We start from the raw sequence: 19,328 nt of genomic DNA, 5'->3' as shown, positions 1-19,328 counted from the left end.
AGTAAATTTAGATACTTCTATTCAATTCAAACAAATAATAAAATACAGAATTTATCTAATTTCAGTACATAAAAAAGAAGTTAGTAATTTTAGCAAAAATTGCATGGTGAATGACAAAAGTGAATTTATGGAGAACTTAAAGACGGAGAGGAACTCATTGAAAGAGCTCCAATAATGACAAAAGCATCTGGGCACAAGAACATGAAATAGATAGAAACAAAAAAGATTTACTGAAAAAAAAAAAAGAAAGAAAAAGCACAATTGTAATGGAAATGATGAAAGAAGAGAAAATATCATGTAAAAAAAAAAAGACAAAAAGAAAAGAATAATATGATAATTTTATCATTTTAAATCTTATTTGTTAATATTTTTTAATATAATCCTTCTTACTAATTTTGATATAATTAGTCTTTTATAATCTTTGACACTAATTTTTTTTAGCCAATTCTATAGTGTCTTTTATTTGGTGTCTAATTTTTGTCTAAATTACTTTTTATAATAACTTTAAAATTTTTAAAATTTTTTAATTTTTATATTTTTAAATTTAAAATTAATTATTTAACCTATTTTTATAATTAGCAATATCTTTTACACACAGTAGCAGACACCTTTTTTTTCATTAATTTATTATCAATTTTACGGAACCAATCAACAAATTGACTCATATGTCATATCTAAAGTTTTAAGGACCAAATAATATATATAATTTTATGTAGTAAAACTGTAAAAGGGATTCATTTACATATAATATGCAATTTAGAGGTGGAAAGCGCAATTCTCTTATGTGAATTATCCCATTAATATTGTTTACAAAAAGATCCCAAATGGAGGGAAGATAGAGATAGGGGAAGCAAGGAAAGGCAGAGAGAAGCAGCAATGTCTTACATGTCTGCTTCGACAAGAACCATCCTCTTCTTATCTCGCTCAACCACCAAACTCTCCTTTTTCCCTTTCAAACCCTCTTTCTCTTCTTCTTCTTCTTACCCTTCCCTCACTCTCCATTTCACCAGAACCAAATGCACTCTCCAACACCAACCTCAAACTCTGCTTCGCCGCAATGTCATCGAAGTCCTCGAAGAGCGCAGCCTCCTCGACTCCACCACCAACGACTCCGCCCTGAGATCCTCCGCAGCACCATCGCCGTCATCCTCCTCCGGCGCCGCTAATTCCCCGCCTTTGAAGGTCTACTGCGGCTTCGACCCCACTGCAGAGAGCCTCCACCTCGGCAACCTCCTCGGAATCATCGTCCTCTCCTGGTTCCGCCGCTGCGGCCACCAACCCGTTGCCCTCATCGGCGGCGCCACCGCCCGCGTCGGCGACCCCTCCGGCAAGTCACTGGAGCGGCCGGAGCTCGACGTTGCCACACTAGAGAGGAACACGGCAGGTATATCCCAAACTATCAAACAAATTCTAGGTCGCTCTCTGAATTCGAACTTGGAAGGTTCTAAGGTTGTGATTTTGAATAACTATGACTGGTGGAAAGAGATTAGTTTGTTAGAATTTTTGAAAAATGTTGGTAAGTATGCTAGGGTTGGGTCTATGATAGCTAAGGAGAGTGTTAGGAAGAGATTGGAATCTGAACAAGGAATGAGTTATACTGAACTCACCTACCAGTTGTTGCAGGGATATGATTTCTTGTACTTGTTTCAGAATGAGGGTGTGAATGTTCAGATTGGGGGGAGTGATCAGTGGGGGAATATAACTGCTGGGACTGAGTTGATTCGGAAGATCTTGCAGGTCGAGGGCGCTTATGGACTTACATTCCCTCTTTTGTTGAAGAGTGATGGTACTAAGTTTGGAAAATCGGAGGATGGCGCGATTTGGCTTTCACCTGCGATGTTGTCACCTTACAAATTTTATCAGTATTTTTTCACGGTTCCAGATGCAGATGTTATTAGGTTTTTGAAGATTCTCACGTTTTTGGATATTGAGGAGATAGCTGCATTGGAAGGGGAGATGAAGAAACCGGGTTATGTACCTAATACTGCTCAGCGCAGACTTGCTGAGGAAGTTACAAGGTTTGTTCACGGAGATGAGGGTTTGACTGAGGCACTTAAGGCTACAGAAGCATTGCGGCCTGGATCTGAGACAAAGTTGGACTGGAAAACTATCGAGGGAATAGCTGAGGGTGTACCATCTTGTTCTTTGGCTTATGACAGTGTTTTGAACTTGTCATTGGTAGATCTTTCGGTCTCTTCTGGTTTGTTTGAGAGCAAATCTGCCGCGCGCCGCTTGTTGAAGCAAGGGGGTCTTTACTTGAACAATAACAGAGTGGATAGTGAAAATAAGAGGATCGAGGAAGCAGATATAGTGGATGGGAAAGTTCTCCTTTTATCTGCTGGCAAAAAGAATAAGGTGCTCGTCAGAATAGCATGAAAGGGAATTCTTTGATAGCTGAATATTCTTTGATGACTATTTATAATTGCAGTTTTGTTGTCTTCTTATGATACCTTTGATTTTTGCTGCTAAAGAATAAGTATCTTTATCGGTTTTGGCATGTGATGGATGTTCTAATATGGTTTTCTAGCATGCTGTTTTAATTTTTTTTTTCTATTAGTGGTAAAATGTAAAAGCAATGCAGATGTGCATTCATTTTTTGAGTATCTAACATTGCAATTGTAAACTTTTGAGTATAGTGCCTCTTGATCTTAGAATACAACAACAGCTGCCGCGGTTAAGCATTTCAGCCTTTTCTTGGCTAGAGAATATTGAAGTAAATACATTGAGTAGTTATTTTTTAGTATTTTCCTATAGTATTCAGCATAAGTTAATCAACTCAGAAGATATTTGCAGTTTTGAACGTTACTCCTCTGCTGGCATATTTCAAGTCTTGCCACATAACTGGCAGTGTTTATCGTAGTTAAATAGTGGTTGAACAAATTGGGGTTTTGTTCGCCTTCCATTTGCTCGACCTATTGATGTGAATTTATATGCCTATGGAGAATCATTATACTGATGACTGATCCTTTTAGAGAGAGAAAAAGAAAATGTTCTCACATAGCCCTGCCTAAAACCAACAACTTCTGGTTTCTAGGCTTGTTACCAATATAGAACCTGTTGTGGTTTGTTTGGGGATCTGAGACGTCATTGAAGAAAAAACCGGACGAGGATACTCTAATGGTATTGTCTCTGTTAAGGTATGCTTTCTTTACCTATCCTTGAATAGCATTACTAGTTCTATTAGTATCATCCATCCTCATGTTGAATGGTTGGTTTGTCATTTGTTCTAAGGGCATACAACTAGGTATTTCTGACTTCTGCTAGTAACAATTTTCATTGAATCTTGAAAAGGAAAACTCAACAAAAATGCTTTGCTTTCATTGGTTTAGATGTCTCTGATTTTTCCCCATTGAGTATAAGAACTTAGCTGACCCCACCAAGTGGGATAAGGCTTTGTTGTTGTTGTTGTTGAGTATAAGAACTCACTTTAAGATAAAAATAAAAAAAATAAAAAATCCCTAGTATCATATCAGAGTGGCCACTTTCTAGGGTATCCCCTTTACCTTTTCTTTGTTGTCCATTAATTACATTCATCCAATTGAATCTAGGAATAACCATTAAACATATGCATTCTGAAATATAGAGCTTATTTTCCATTTCGATCTGCACTTAGGAAATGGTGTTGAGGAGTAATTCTTAAAAGTGAGCAAGGTATGAACCAGAAACTTTTGCCAGGATACTTTGTATGCTAATATTTTAGTAGCAAATCCCTTCCTTTAGTTTTGTACCTTGTTCAATAATTTTACATGTGCTTTTCATGATTTTCTCTATTTGGAGTCTAGTGAGAAGAAAAATTATTATTTTGATAAGGATAGTCCTGGACTCCTGATCACTCTCTAGGTGAATTCCCTGTTCACGCTAATTTTTCTCATCAGAAATTCACAAAGCACATACTGGTTTTGGTGCCTGGTCCAATAAGGAAACAGATTTTTTAGCAATGTTGTCACTAGCAGACCATATCAATCCTATTTTAGTACTTCTTTTATTATAATTACATTTAATGAATAGTACATGAATTGATTTGGAATGACCAAAATACTAAAGATTTGATTTTCTTGTTTCGTATTTTTGCATCAATTTTTGATAAGAAAAACAAAAAAGGGCATTTGCAAATTACTGTTGCTAATATGAACATTTATGTTGAATGCCTGCCTCTTGGAGGGGGAAAAAAGTGAAAAGTAGTTGAGACTGAAGCATAAGCTATGCTGAAATGGACATTGATTAGGAAGTTGGTTGTGAAGTTGGACATCGTTATCTCCTTTGTAAGTCTTGATTGCCAATGTTTGAATGCAATAAAACTATGTTTTCATTTGTATTTATTTCCTGTATGTGTATATTAATTTCATCCTATCAATATAAACTAGTCTCTGTTGATACAGCTTTTACACACGGAATTCATGCAATCTTTATCTACTTTCTTTCCACTCAACAGGCATTTGGCTCTGAAATATTATTGGTGCTTAGTAAAATATTTCTTTATCTACTTTCATTCCACTCAACATGGCATTTGGCCCTGAAATATTTTTAGTGCTTAATAAAATATCTTATTCTGTTTTGGAATTTGACCTTGAAAATAACTAAGATCAAGGATTATAAATTATAAACAAACAACAACAAAGCCTTGTCCCATTAGGCAGGTTCAGCAGTAGTGGCTGGAAAATGTAGTGTATATTTCGGAACTTTACTGAATAATTCCTAATCGTGGAGCTAATTTTTTTCAGTAAATCTTTTTTGTTTCTATCTATTTCATGTTCTTGTGCACAGATGCTTTTGTCATTATTGGAGCTCTTCCAATGAGTTCCTCTCCGTCTTTAAGTTCTCCATAAATTCACTTTTGTCATTCACCATGCAATTTTTGCTAAAATTACTAACTTCTTTTTTATGTACTGAAATTGGATGAATTCTGTATTTTATTATTTGTTTGAATTGAATAGAAGTATCTAAGTTTACTTGTTTGTCTATGATGAACAAAAAGAAGTATCACTAAAGACCTATATATGTTCTATTTTAATTTTATTTTGCTATTAAAAAAATAAATAATTTGTTTTGTTGAGTACGTTATCTGTTTGATTTGGTTACAAATTGAAACAGGTACTTGACTCGAAGCCAAAGCAGAATTTAGCTAGTGCTTCGAAAGGTCCCTTATATCATGTGTTGTGTTAGAAAAATTTAAAATTTTCAATCTCATATTCTTTATTTTGCTTTTCTTTGTACTCGATAATCTCTTACCCAAATTGGAAAACAATGTCTTACTCATGAAATTTGCATAGTTTTATACTTTGTTTGATATGTATAGTAGATTGTAACTTCATAATTTTGTTTTCAAAATTCAGAAAATGAAAAATCATTCAACATAAGAAAATTCCCAAATTGCTTTATGCAGTCTAATGGATATTCCTATGCACTAGATAATCATGGCTTCTTTCTTTTCAACGCTTCTTTCTTTGCTTCATCCAATATCTCCGGTAATCCGCATGTTATTTCTGTTATACTTCCCAATGTTGTTTAAATCATTTGAAAGTTCTAATTTTGCTACTTTATTCAGTTGTATGTATTGGTGTTGTTTGATTGGTTGTGTGTCCCTTTGATGATCTTGCTTGGTGTATTGTAGTGTTTTCTGTTTCTTGATTCTCAATGAAAAATGAAAGCTTGACAATTTTCCTTTCTCAATTAGCTGTTAAGTTCTAGTTTGATATGATAAACATAGTTGAATCTGTTTTTACTCTTTGTTGAGTTGTGTTGAGTTGAGTTCAGCTTAATTATGTTATTCTTGGTTGCCAATGATTACGTAGCTGGTTTCAAGTCTGGATAATCAAGGAAGATTTTAGATGAGATTGGAGGAGGATAAGTTATCAGAGAGAAAGTAGCAATAGCACATGTTGAAGAAAAATATGTTGTTCAGATGGTTTTATGTATTTTCTTGGAGTAGAAACAAATGATAAATTTCCCTCCAGAAAATGTTAATTTTTTGTTACACATATTTCAAAACTGATGCAAGTGTTTTATTTTTTGTTTCTTAATACAGGTATTATGGACATATCTTTGTTAAATGTGCTCTCCAATGGCATATCCTCATTTTTGCATCCATCATTTTCTGGAAATATGAACTCAAAACCTGTATCAATGTATTGCCAAAATGCAGAGCAGACACTTAAGTTGTTGAAGCCAATTATCGACACAAGTGTTCATTCTGATATATCTGCTGATGAAGAGATTAGAAAGTTATTTGAGGAACTTGGGTCAGTCTGTTGATGAGTTGAGGGAGCTTTTCGAGAATTGGCATCCACTATCCAGTAAATTTTACTTTGTAAGTCCTCATTAAATCCCTTAATTCACAGATAGAGAAGAGATATTTATTTTAAGGTGTGATCTTCGGTTTTGATTTTGGAAGGTAATGGAGGAAAAAGCAAGGGCTTGAAGTAATCTATTTTACTCTCTAAGACTTTCCTATCCTTCCAAAATTAAATTTTAGAACTCATAAAATAAGCTGAGCTTATATTTGCAGTGATTGATGAGTACTAACTGCTTTCTTGTATAGTTTTCCTGTTAAGTATGTGTTGATTATCATTATTTCCTCTTTCTTGATTACTCGGTGATGCAAGCTGAACCGTTGATAGCTAGAGTTCAGTCTATAGGGTTCAATATTTTGCAGAAGCTGAAGGCTTCACAGCAATGTCTACCTGATGATTTGGGGTATGATATGACATCAATCATTAAGGAAGCTATAAATGAACAACTGGAAGGCGAAGGACCAAGTTCTGAGATTCTAGCAAATATTGCCGAGATCCTCGACTTAAGGTCTAATCAAGATGTTTTGATTGAAGCTGTGGCCCTTGAAAGGTTGAAGGAGAATGCTGAACAAACTGAAAACATTGCAGAAGCCGAGTATATTGATCGAATGCATGAGCGAATCATCATTCTCAAGCAAGCTCAGAGCTCTATCCCGGATTCGGTACCTGCTGATTTTTGCTGTCCTCTCTCTTTGGAATTGATGACAGATCCAGTCATTGTGTCATCCTGGCAAACCTATGAGCGAGGCAGCGAGCTTTCATCAAGGACTGGATTGATCTTGGGCTCATGGTTTGTCCAAAGACTCAGTCAGACTCTGGTTCATTCCAATCTAATACCTAACTACACTGTAAAAGCATTAATTGTTAATTGGTGCGAAACAAACAATGTGACACTAGTTGATCCAGTAAAGTCCACAAACATAAATCAACTATCTCTCCTTCATGGATCTATTGAGTCTGGTTCAATCGAGGAATCAACTGTTAGAACTTCTTTCAGTGCAAACCACCAAGTGGAAACATCACCATTGCATCCTATTTCAACTCCAGAAGATTCCTTTAGTGGCGTGGCGTGGATAATGCACAGCATGTGGATCCTGTAAGAATATCATCTGCTAGCTCAGACGAAGAAAGTGTGGATTTAGTTTCCCAATCATCAACTTCACCATCTAGAAGGGAAGCTTCAATCTCAAAACCATGTAAGAACTGATTCTGATTCCAGTGAACACTCTAGTGAAAATTTTCATCAAGGCATACAGGGTGATTGCAACAATCCAAGAAAACTCTGTTACAGCACTTCTTAACTTATCAATCAATGACAACAACAGAGACAGGTGGTTGAGGATAACCAGATCAGGATAGGGAGGGCTGGGGCTATTAAACCTCTGGTTGAGTTATTAAGTAATGGAACTCCAAGGGGTAAGAAAGATGCTTCCACTGCTTTATTTCACGAAAACAAGGATCGAATTGATGGACCCTGCAGCTGGAATGGTCGATAAGGCTGTGGCTGTTCTAGCAAATCTGGCCACAATACTGGTGGAAGAACTGCGATTGGGCAGCAAGGTGGCATTCCTCTTCTGGTTGAGGTTGTTGAGTTGGGTTCTACTAGAGGAAAGGAGAATGCAGCAGCAGCTCTTCTACATTTAAACATGGTACTCCAAGAAGGAGCTGTTCCACCATTAGTAGCTTTATCACCATCAGGCACCGCAAGGGCTAAAGAGAAGTTTTCTCTTTATCTTCTTTGTTTTGTTACAAAATGTGGTGACTGAGATTTGGTTCTGTTTAGGCCCTGTCTCTTCTGAATCATTTTAGAGATCCAAGGCATGGTGGTGCTGTGAGGGGCTGATTCTTTGTTACCAACTTCTTCTACCATCCAAAAGGTTTTGAATGGACTCTTAAAGAATGTTGCTAATTTATATATTTTCAATTTCTTGTAAAGAGAATAAACATGGATTATATGTATCCTCTTGTAAACAAACCTTACAAATTATACATGTAAATCTTCCTTGTTACAAAAACATGATCTCTAGCTTTTGTTGCTGACTTGTACAAGTTGTTCAATGACATTCAGTTATGTATTAACTTCCAATTCAGTTAGCCAGGGATCTGATCGATCCGGACCTTCTCGTCATCCTTCGATTTCAAAGGGGCAAGGAAGCGCTCTTCAAGTTCTGAAAAAATTGTTGCCTTGATAACAGCAATAGAAACTAGAAAGCACTTTATACTTGGAAATAATTGAAAGTACTGGCAGGGAGCCAATACATGTAGTATTAAGATATTTCTTGATTCCCTATTGTTTGTATTCATTTTTCAATATTTGTATCAGTAGAGGTGAAGCTTCACACTAAGTAGCTAAATAATCGTTATGTTATTTTTCTACAATTTCTAAACCCCAAACTCAAATCCTAAACCCCAAACTCTAACCCTAAACCCCAACCCTCAACTCTCAACCCTAACCCCCCAAATTCATAAACCCCAAATCCGAAACACCAAATCCTAAACCCCCAACCCTAAATCCTAAATCCCAAACTATAAGCCCTAAACCCCCAACCTCCAAATCGAAATCCTAAACCCCAAACCATAAACCATAAACTCTAAACCCTAAACTCCAAATCCCAAATCCTAAACTCCAAACATTAAATCCTAAACTCTAAACCACAAGTCCAACCCCCAAACCCTAAACCCTAAACTACAAACCCTAAATCCTAAATCCTAAACCCCAAACCCTAAACCTTAACCATAAACCCTAAACCCCCAACCTTAAATCCTAAACCCTAAATTCCAAACCCTAAACTCCCAACCTTAAACCCCAAACCATAAGCCCTAAATCCCAAATTCTAAATCACAAATTCAACCCCCAACCCCCAAATCCTAAACCCTAAATCCCCAACTCCAAACTCTAAACTACAAATTCCAAACCCTAAACCACCAACCCTAATCCCTAAACCCTATATCCCCAACCCTAAACCCTAACGGACAAACACTCGACGGTTAGTTAAAGTATTTAATTTGGCGATTATTAGTCATAAGACTATTGACTATTAAAGGTTTATCATATAATGAATATACAACAAGTTTACTAACAACTACACTTCATGTTGTTTTCTATAAATTTTCTTTTTGAAAAATGATATTAATTATTGTTTCAGAGCCAATAGGCAGTAGCATGGCACATTAACGAATTCCACCATTTCTATTATTTAATTCCTTGTTATTCCTACACTTTCATTATTTCATATTGTTTTTATTCAAAATGTTAATGGGCATTTAAGGGTCATTGCACTTTCATATCGTTCACTACATTCATTCCCTTACCGTCGGATATGCCCTGCACCGCTGATCGATGACATGGCCAGTTGGAATCCATTCATTTCATTACCAAAATTAAATCATAAATTTCATTGTCACGGTTGAAATTAAAGTAGCAAAAGAAAAAACCCAAGATAATTAAGTGCTCATGTATTTTGGACCTCAAATTTTCATCCTTTTGTAATTAACAGAATATTTAACAAATTAAAGCACACAAGACGAATATTCCTCTAATCACACATGACGCGACTGAAATAACGACCCTTTTTTCTCAGCCTCACTAGAATAATGATAATAATAAAAGATAACAAAGACAACAGATGTGGTAGATTATGTTGTTAAATTATTTTATTATTCTAGAAAGTAGTGTGATAGTTGACTTATGTTGAAAATGATATAGGAGTTACTTCGATTTATATTTTGTTTTGACAATTATATGCTCCATTTTCTGTGTTGAGTTTGTTCTTTCTTAAAAAAAAAAAAAGTAAAACCTGTTTAAGCTATATATATGAACACATCAGCCCCTTAATTTCATTGTTTAAATTTGCGTACAACATATAATTACGGATCAAGCGGCAAATTTTTTGCTTGAAAATATACTTTAAAAAAATAAAGATTCGTCACCAAAAGTAGTCAGAATTCTAGCTATTTCAAACACTCAAAGCCGCGTGTCCTTCTTAGCTAAGATTGTAAAAATATAATAATAACAGTGTGTTATTATATTTTGATTTAGAGGGGAATAGATTCGACTAAATTCAATGGATTGGCTCACCTTTGCATCATTATGATACTATATAATTATACCAATGAATTAATGATTTTGTTTTAAATACTGACAAGCCTATGATCTATATATTGTAAGTTTCAGTTACTATATTATATTAAAAAAATATAGAGAAATAACTTTTCTACACGTCAACATAACCCAACTCTATTATAATTTAAATTTTATAAATAAATAAAATTTTAAAAATTAAAATTCAAAATTCAAAAAAAATTATTTCTACATTTATTCTAATCACATTTATAATCCACAGTAAAAATAATTCATACAAAATCTAATCCCTTTCTATTCATTTGAAAACAGTCAAATCTCTTCCTCCACAAATCCGCCGTCTCCACGTATTTTCGACGCTGCCGCTCATTGACCACCATCGCATCTTTCGTCGTGCTGTGCGACCTTTTCCACGCATCTCGTCACCGTCCTTTTTTCGTCGACGTCGTCGCCCACTGTCCCGACGCATCTGCACCGCTGCGGCCCCCATCCGTTGCGACGCAGCCACCTCCGGTCCCCCATTCGCGATGCGCGATCAACTATTCCGATCCATGGCGACTCCTCCACTCGCGATGCGTGGCCTTCGTGGCTTCCTCCTCGCAACGTGCCACCACGAGTCTCCCACCGTACATGCAACACCGTCTAAGATGTCGTCGCCGGTCACCCTACGACTCTTCTTCTTCTCCTCTCCTATTTGGTTTTAAATGATCATTTTAACTAGTTTTTTTTCCTATGTTTTGTATATATATTTTTTTAGGATTTGGATGATTTTGGTGGTTTTTTTGGAGTTTGGACATTTTTTTTAAAAGAGAAATTAGAATTTACGTAATAAATAGTAAAAGATGAATTAGAATAAAAAAATAATTAATAATCATTAATATTGTATTTTTTTAAAATAAAATTTAAATAATTAATAATTAATGACAATTAATTAACATAAAATATAATTTAAATATATTTATTAGCTTATTGTTGGTTATACCTCTTAGTTTTCTAGTGAAATTGTATTATGTTATGTTACCACTAAGATTGTAATGTTTTAAAATAGTTTTTTCTGTTACTATTTCTAATAATGTAGTGTAGTCGTGTGTCATATGGTTCGCACAACCTTTTTCTTTAATTAGTTCTATTGCTTAAAATTATTATAGGTTAGTTCTGTTGCGTACTATAATATAAATGATATAAATAACGATTCATAATATGTTTGCATACATAATACATGTAATTAGGGATGGCAAAAATTTTCAGCGGAGCGGGTATCCGCGGAGATTTATCCGTTACGGAGCAGATTTGGGGACGATTTTATACCCGCGAGGACGGGGGCGGGAATAGAGGTCCCCATCCCGTGGAGACCTGTTTAAATCCCGTTTATGTAAAAAGACTAGAATACCCTTTATATATATATATATATATATATATATATATATATATATATATATATATATATATATATATATATGTCATATGAAGGAAGGTGAAAACTCTAGCCGTCACACTTGCAAAGTTGCAATTCACAATCTTCAACCTAGTCTCTGTCTCTCCGAACTCTTCACCAATCACCACCCTCAAACCTCAGTCTCTCGTCCTCTCTGAACCACGCACAGTCGCACCATCACCACCACCGACCGCCACCAACTGCCACCTCTCGCCCTCTCAGTCCTTCACCGCTACGGCGCTACCTCCCACCCCTCAGTCCGTCACCGTCACCGTCATCTTCACCGTCTTTGCGTCTTCGCCGGTCGTCACCTCTTCTCTAGTCGTCGCGCCTTTGCTTGTCGTCACCTCTTTGCCGTCGGGTAACTGGGTAAGGTATAGAACACTGCTCACACATGCTTTACTGCTGCTTCTCCTCTTCACTTCTCACGGTGAAACCATCAGTCTCGTCTCATCTCCTCTCCTCGAACATCGCCGACCGCCGATCGCTGACTGCCGCGTCTCCTCTCCTCTCCTCTCCGCCTACTGGATTTCTGATTTAGGGTAATTAGGTTTAGAGTTCTGAATTTTCTGATTATGATTTCTATTTAGGGTTGATTTGATTCTGAATTTTTTATTTAGGATTATTAGGTTATTAGTTCTGAATTTTCTGATTTTGATTTCTATTTAGGGTTATTTGATTATGGATTTTTAAATTTTGCTAATTAGGTTCTAAGTTGTAAATTTTTTATTCTGATTTTTATTTTGGTATTTTGATTTTTTCATAATTTTCTGGTGATCATTACCGAATCAATGTGATTCTTGAATCTAAGAGGTTTGCAACATTCATCCTAGTTTGATATCGACATGTAATATTCCCTGTTTACAAAATATTTAGAAAATTTATGAATTCCAAAAATGCTGTTTACCATTGAAACGATCACAGGCAAGATTTTTTTAAGATAAAAACAAAAATTTGTTGTACATTATCTCACGGCTTCAATTTTTCAATGAGCCACAAAATTGGTCCCTGATTATTACTTATAACATATATATTTATTGATTTTCTAATTCCGTTGATTTTCTTTGAAGCATGCTTAAAGAATATTCATCCATCTCTTCAGTTACATGTATAGCAATTATTAATTTCATGTATCAATTTTGAATTTTAGCAATTTTTTTCAATTTTTATTATTTTTTACTAAAATCCGCGGAGACCCAAGTCCCCGGCGGATACGGAGTCTCCGTTATCCGTCATGGGGATGGGACGGGGACGGGGACGGGGACAGATATTGGGGGCGGGGACATTTGCCATCCCTACATGCAACTGCATATGTATTTTATTTCATTTATACTGTAAATCTCAATTTATTTAGTTGAGCTGGTAGTCAGATTTTTAGGCAAAAATCTCGGTTATTAGTGATATCCCAAAAAAATTTTTGTCGTATGTAAATGAGATAAAAAAAGATACAAATTCGTAATTACTCTACAAATTATCTATTTTGATAAATAAAAAAATTAAATTATTTATTTAAAAAAATCTAAAGATGGAAGTTGACATATGTACATGTAAAATGTGAAAAATGAGTATGTATTTAGTAGTCATTTTTAGCGTTTTAAAAATTTATTAGTGGATATATAAATTACATTTAAAATCATTTTCGCATAGAATACGTAATTTTGTCTTATATTTTTTGGTAAAAAAAATAAATTTAATTTTGGACATGTAAAAAATAAATATAGTAATTTATACAATCATCCAATATATCAATGCATTTAAATGATTTTTTAAATAGTAAAATTATAAATTAATTACTTTTGTTAATGTGAACTAAATAAAATATAATACATAATTGATTGTCTATATAAAATTTTTTTATATTAATAATATATAAAAATTAAATTCACAAAAAATATATATTTAGCAAGATGATAACAAAGATAAACTTAAAAATAATATTAAAGTATTATTAATTCATTTTAGAATAACAAATTAAATACTTATTTTTTAAAATAAATCTTATAATTAAACGTGAAGGACAATGGACAGGAATTATGGTTTCGAATTGCAATAATATTACAGTTGTAATCGGCACTATATACAATTCCGTCAAACCGTAATTTTTCCGTTTCACACAATATATATGACTACAACGTAATTTTTCTTTTAGTTTACTTTATACTAAATTCCTTCTTTTTATTTTTCACTAATAATAAAAGATTAAATTCTAATTTTTTTTGTCGTAAAAATTCTGATATTATATTGAGTTTATCTATTTTTTGTTTTAAGGACGTATGTTAAGTTTATAAATTAAGTTTTTTTTTGATTTAAGAATTAAAAAAGAGAGTTAAGAGTGTGGAAGCGTAACTGAATTTGTGAGTATAATCGAAAGAGTTTGGTTGTTTGATCTTTCTCAATCAAAGCCTTTTGTATTCCTAATAAGATTGAATTGCAATTCTGATGAAAAAAAAAAATCTACAAAAATAGCTTTTTTGATGTGTTAGGAACCAAAATCGTGAAGTTACTATTTATATTTGAGTATACCATTCATTAATTAAACCCTAAATTCCAAATAAAATAATATTTTTAATTTTATTCTCATTTAATTTCAAATTAAAAATAATAATGACTTATTTAATTAAACATTTATAATAATAAATGAAATCACCGTTATATAAGTAATAGCTTAATTTATTATTATAATTAATATATGTATTGTTCATAAATAAATTTAAAAATAATAATTTTTTAACAAAAATTTTTAATACATTTATTTTATATTTATTAAATAAAAATATTTAAAACTTTTTAGTAATGTTAAATTTATTATGTTAGCTAAACCCTATTATATTATCAAATTATGTATCCTAAACATTTAAAACGGTGATTGTGGATTATTGGATCTAATTTATAATATTCGGATTTAGTGGCGGAGTTTGAAACAAAATTTTGAGACCATATTTAACATAAAAATTTAATAATAATATTTATATCAAAATAAAATTTATAAAAATATAATTATTTTTTAAGTTTGTTACTAATAAGATAATAAATAAATAATTTTACAGATAAAAAAATATAGAATAATTTATAATAGTACTCTTTGAATTTTTAGTGACTTAAATAGAGAGTGTTACTTGTTGAATAAAAAATGAAAAAAAAATTAATATATTTTTTTTTAAAAAAAAATTAATATATTTTTTTTTTAAAAAAAAATATTCTAAATTATAATAAAGTATGAGTCAATTATTGAACTATTCTTTATTTAAAAAAAAAAAATTATTAATTTTTTTGTAAAAAATTTGGGAGGCCATCACCTCCCATTGTCTCAATTAAACTCCCCCAATGCTCGGACTGGATCATTTGTTCCATGATCAGTGGACAGCTTTTATAGAAGAAGACATGCATACGCTCCTTGATATGACTCTCAATGTTACTTCTCAAGAGTGCAACCTCTTCCTCATTTAATTTGTTCTTTTCTGTGGAGATCAGAAGACACTCATGTTGATTAGATTGTTATTATTTTCTTAATTATTATCCAGTAATCTTCACTAATATTTACTTTTATATATAATGATTGAATCTCTAGCTAATTATTTGATGTGTATATAACTATATATATACATATAATAACGACATGGGAACTAAAAGGTCTATATGAACGTAACTTTAATTTAATTTATAATTATTATATTGGCCTATGTGCATGTGCGTGTGGACAGATACACCCACATCATATATAGAATAAATTTCTCTTTTATGATTTATGTCTAAATCACTAAATCATATTTTGTAAGGTCTGTATTATGAAAAACACTAAATCATATTTATTTATTTATTAATTTTTGCAAATTGAATGTGTTTCTTTCAGAATTTTAGGGGAAAAAAAGGACTCCACTTTACTTATTTAATCATTTTTTCTGCATTTTTTTTCCAATATTCCAATTAGAAAAATCATTTTAAGGTTCTTTAATTTTGGTAACTATTATAGGATAGAAATATAGAGGCAAATTCAGATAGAGAAACTTCTGTAAAAAAATAAACATAAAAAATAGATAAAATAAACATAAAAAAATAGACAAAATGAAATTTATCTAATAATTCGTTAAGTGCTGTCAAATGGTAACAATGTTTCGCTAGGATTTTTTTATTTTTAACAGAATTTTTGTGCCGTCAAGGTCAACATTTTAAAAATTTTCTCACATCAATCATTAACAATTCTCTACTACATCAACAACTCAAAACCTCCTACAAGTCTACGTTCTTCTATCACACAGGATCAGAGCATGGAGGCTAGGAGGGGGAACAGACTAGAAAAGTTACCGGAGAACGAAGATGATGGTGAGGGTTTGATACCATTGAAGGAAGAAGATATAAGGAGAGGAATTTCGAACTGCATTGACAGTCTAATTGACAAACTGTTCGCTGATAAACAGTTCTCTACGGAGACAATGGAGGAAGCATTGCAGGCAATATGGAGACGTTCAGAGGGTTTTAGAGTTATAGAGATAAGACACAACCAATTTCACTTTTTCTTTGATAGAGAATGGGATGTGATGAGAGTGGAGAAGAGTTCACCATGGTTATTTAAGGATTACGCGCTTCACGTCCAATGGTGGAAGGAAGGGATGAAGGTTGATGAACAGAGAATTAGTATCATCGTGATATGGGCTCAAATTTTGGGGAGTTCCTGAAGCCTTTAAAACCTTAGAAGTGACTCATAAACTGGGAGGAGGATTGGGTAAAGTGGTAGATGCAGGTTTTTTTTTATGTTAAAGGGCAAAAAACCAGAATAATAAAGAAAAAAGTTGAAATAAGTGGAGAGCAAATTGTCAAAGACATTCTCAATATGATTGGTCTAGATAAAAACAAAGTAGAGGTAGTGGTACGATATGAGAGGTTGGGCACAATCTATACCTACTGTACACGAATAGGCCATGATCATAAATTGTGTCTCGAGTTCATGGAATATGCTAAGGAGGAGAGAGTTAATGAACATAAAATAGGAGAATGGGTGAGAGCCGATCAATTTTTGAACAAGGGTGGAAGTGAAGGAGAAAGACAAACCCGAGAAACAAACAAGACCCTAAGCCAACCAATCAGTAAGGTGCAAGAAACCGATGCCAAATGGCCTCATAGAGGGTTTTACTAGTCTCAGCTTCAAGGAGTCAGTGATGGGAGTAGCAAGGAATGGAGTACGAATAAAAATGACCAAAATGAAGGAAAAGAGCTAGATATAGGTAAAGAAAATGCGACACAATTCAGTTCAATGCAGTCTGGGATGTAGGACAAGACTATTACCTTAAACTCCTCTAATTCTAGTAGAGCCTTAATAGATAGCCTAAGAGATAATGTTCCTCCAATTCACTATGGCAGTCAGTTTAAGCGCCTAAAACATTCAGCTAGGAAGAATACTGAAGTTGTTGAATCAGTGAGTGGAGTTAAAAGGAGAGCAGAGAAAACAACAGAGAAATTATATATAGAAGTGGAGAGGGTGGAGGGTGCCAGCCGTTCAATGGCACTCTCAGCACCACGAGAATCCTTTCATGGAACTGTCGGGATTTGGAAAGACTCCTGACAGTTCATAATGTTAAATGGATGTGTCAATCCCACTCCCCCAAGTTGGTTTTTCTCTGTAAAACTAAAAATCAAACTTGACTTGTTGAACAGAAACTCAGATCATGTGGATTCACAAATTTTACTATTGTTAATTCAAGTGGTCTATCGGGAGGTATAACTCTGACAAGGAAGAACTTTATTGAGGTAAGAATAGTTGCTCAAAATTATTTTTCGGTGATTGCTACATATTTTCCTTCGGCTATATACTCCTCGAGCTCTGCATATTTTTCCCGGGCCTTGGTCAGCTCGTCCACGGATTGATCCTCTCCCCAAAGACACAGGTGTAGCTCTCCTCAGCCTTCTTTTTCAAACCCTTCGACATAGCCAGGGCTGCCTCCACCTATTTAGTTTTAGCCCAAGTTTTACCCAAGTCGGATAATAATGCATCCCTTTCCTCCTCAAGCTTCCTCTTTGCCTCCTTCAGAGAAGCCACCTTGGCCTGTGAAGCCACCAAGGAACTGTGGGTAGCATTCAGGGGATTCTTTTCCAACTCCCTGGCCAAGGCCGCACAAATGTCCGTTGTCTGAATTCCACCTCGGGGTAGGAGCTGGAGATGATTTTTGATGGACACATCATCCATACTAATGTGGGATGATGGAGAATATGTTTTTCACTCCAAGCAAGTCCGTCAAAGCTCTTGTCGTATATGCTCTCCAGCTCAGTAGTCTTCTGTCTTTTAGTATTCGGTTCAGAGGAAGAAGGAAGAGGAAGGACTGCGGAACTGTCCAAGGTGGAAAAGGGACGCTGGGACGGGTATAACCTTTCGAGAGGCTGACAAATTGAGTCCGACTTTGAGGGTGAAGACCGGGCAATAGTGTCACTAGCTTTCTTTAATTATGTGCCTCGAGCCAGAACGTTTTTTCTGGTGGCCTGAAGTGTCTTCATGGAAGGCAATTTAGGAGCCAATCTTTCTGCAACACCCAAATAAAGACACCTTAGTTGTCAACACAACCTTACAACCAAAATTTATAAGCAAAAGGAAGGAGGGCTACCTAGCTCAATCTAGAATTTATTGGGATCCCTTAAAAATTTTTTGGTGTCCAAATAAGGAGTTTGGCCCCAACACTCATGAAACAAGCCAACTACACTCTCCTCAATATCGTCTAAATCATCTATATTATACTTAACTATTACAGGTTTCTCTTCCCAGTACAAAGAAAAATAGGGTTCTTCGTTCTCGTCAAGGAAGAAAGGTTGGGCATCCTCAATGGCTCGGACTTTGAAAAAATAGTTCTTGAAATCATGAAATGACTCATCGAAGATAGCAAAAACTTTCCTCTCCTGGACAGCTCGGAAAGAAATCCAACCTAGTTTTTTAGAAGAACTAAAAGGTCTGGTTAACACAAAGAGGTAAAAGAAGACTTTAAGAGAAGGTCGGATATCCAGTTCCTGACAAAGAAGCTGGTATATTTTCAGAAAATCCCATGAATTAGGGTGTAGTTGGGTAGGAGCAACGTTGTAAGCCCAAAGGACATTAATTTCAAAATTGAAAAAAGGTAGTCTAACATCTAACTTAGTGAAAAAGCAATCATAAGCATAAAAGAAAGGGCGTTTTGACCTATCAAGTGGGAAAAAACACACCCTCTCCTTGGGATCAGCAACAATTATTTCATAGTTCCTCTCATCCTTCCGGTTTCACACAACCTATGGTACCTACGAAAGGTCTCGACATACTCTCTATCAATAACAAGGAAGGGAGTAAGAACCGATATATCTACTCAGGTCAGGTGAGATGGAACTTTGGTCAACATATTGTGAATTACAGATCGAGACATAAGAGCTATACCTACAAAATAAAGAAATCATCACAAAAGAATTCGGACACTAATAAACCCCAATTTTAGGGTTTATCTTATATTGAATTTAATGGATTTTATCAAATTTTCCCACATTTATTCACTAAAATAGCATGATTTTGTAATTC

The 19,328-nt window shown here is 34.3% G+C and overlaps 1 protein-coding gene and 1 pseudogene across 1 annotated transcript; both read left to right on the top strand.

The window, feature by feature from the left end:
• The first annotated feature begins 733 nt into the window (after positions 1-733).
• LOC112758725 (tyrosine--tRNA ligase, chloroplastic/mitochondrial) lies at positions 734-2,718 on the top strand. Its single transcript, XM_072220141.1, has one exon. It carries the CDS (start codon positions 877-879, stop codon positions 2,374-2,376), a length of 1,500 nt encoding a protein of 499 aa, XP_072076242.1. The 5' UTR covers positions 734-876; the 3' UTR covers positions 2,377-2,718.
• Positions 2,719-2,868: 150 nt separating this feature from the next.
• Positions 2,869-8,305, top strand: LOC112758726 (U-box domain-containing protein 4-like; annotated as a pseudogene).
• The last annotated feature ends 11,023 nt before the right edge of the window (positions 8,306-19,328 follow it).

Source organism: Arachis hypogaea, chromosome 16, assembly GCF_003086295.3.
Source record: "Arachis hypogaea cultivar Tifrunner chromosome 16, arahy.Tifrunner.gnm2.J5K5, whole genome shotgun sequence".
Taxonomy (NCBI): domain Eukaryota; kingdom Viridiplantae; phylum Streptophyta; class Magnoliopsida; order Fabales; family Fabaceae; genus Arachis; species Arachis hypogaea.
This window is presented reverse-complemented; position numbering and strand designations above follow the sequence as displayed.

Coding starts and splice junctions, on each gene's coding strand:
- LOC112758725 (XM_072220141.1), top strand. CDS start 877: ATGTCTTACATGTCTGCTTCGACAAGAACCATCCTCTTCTTATCTCGC.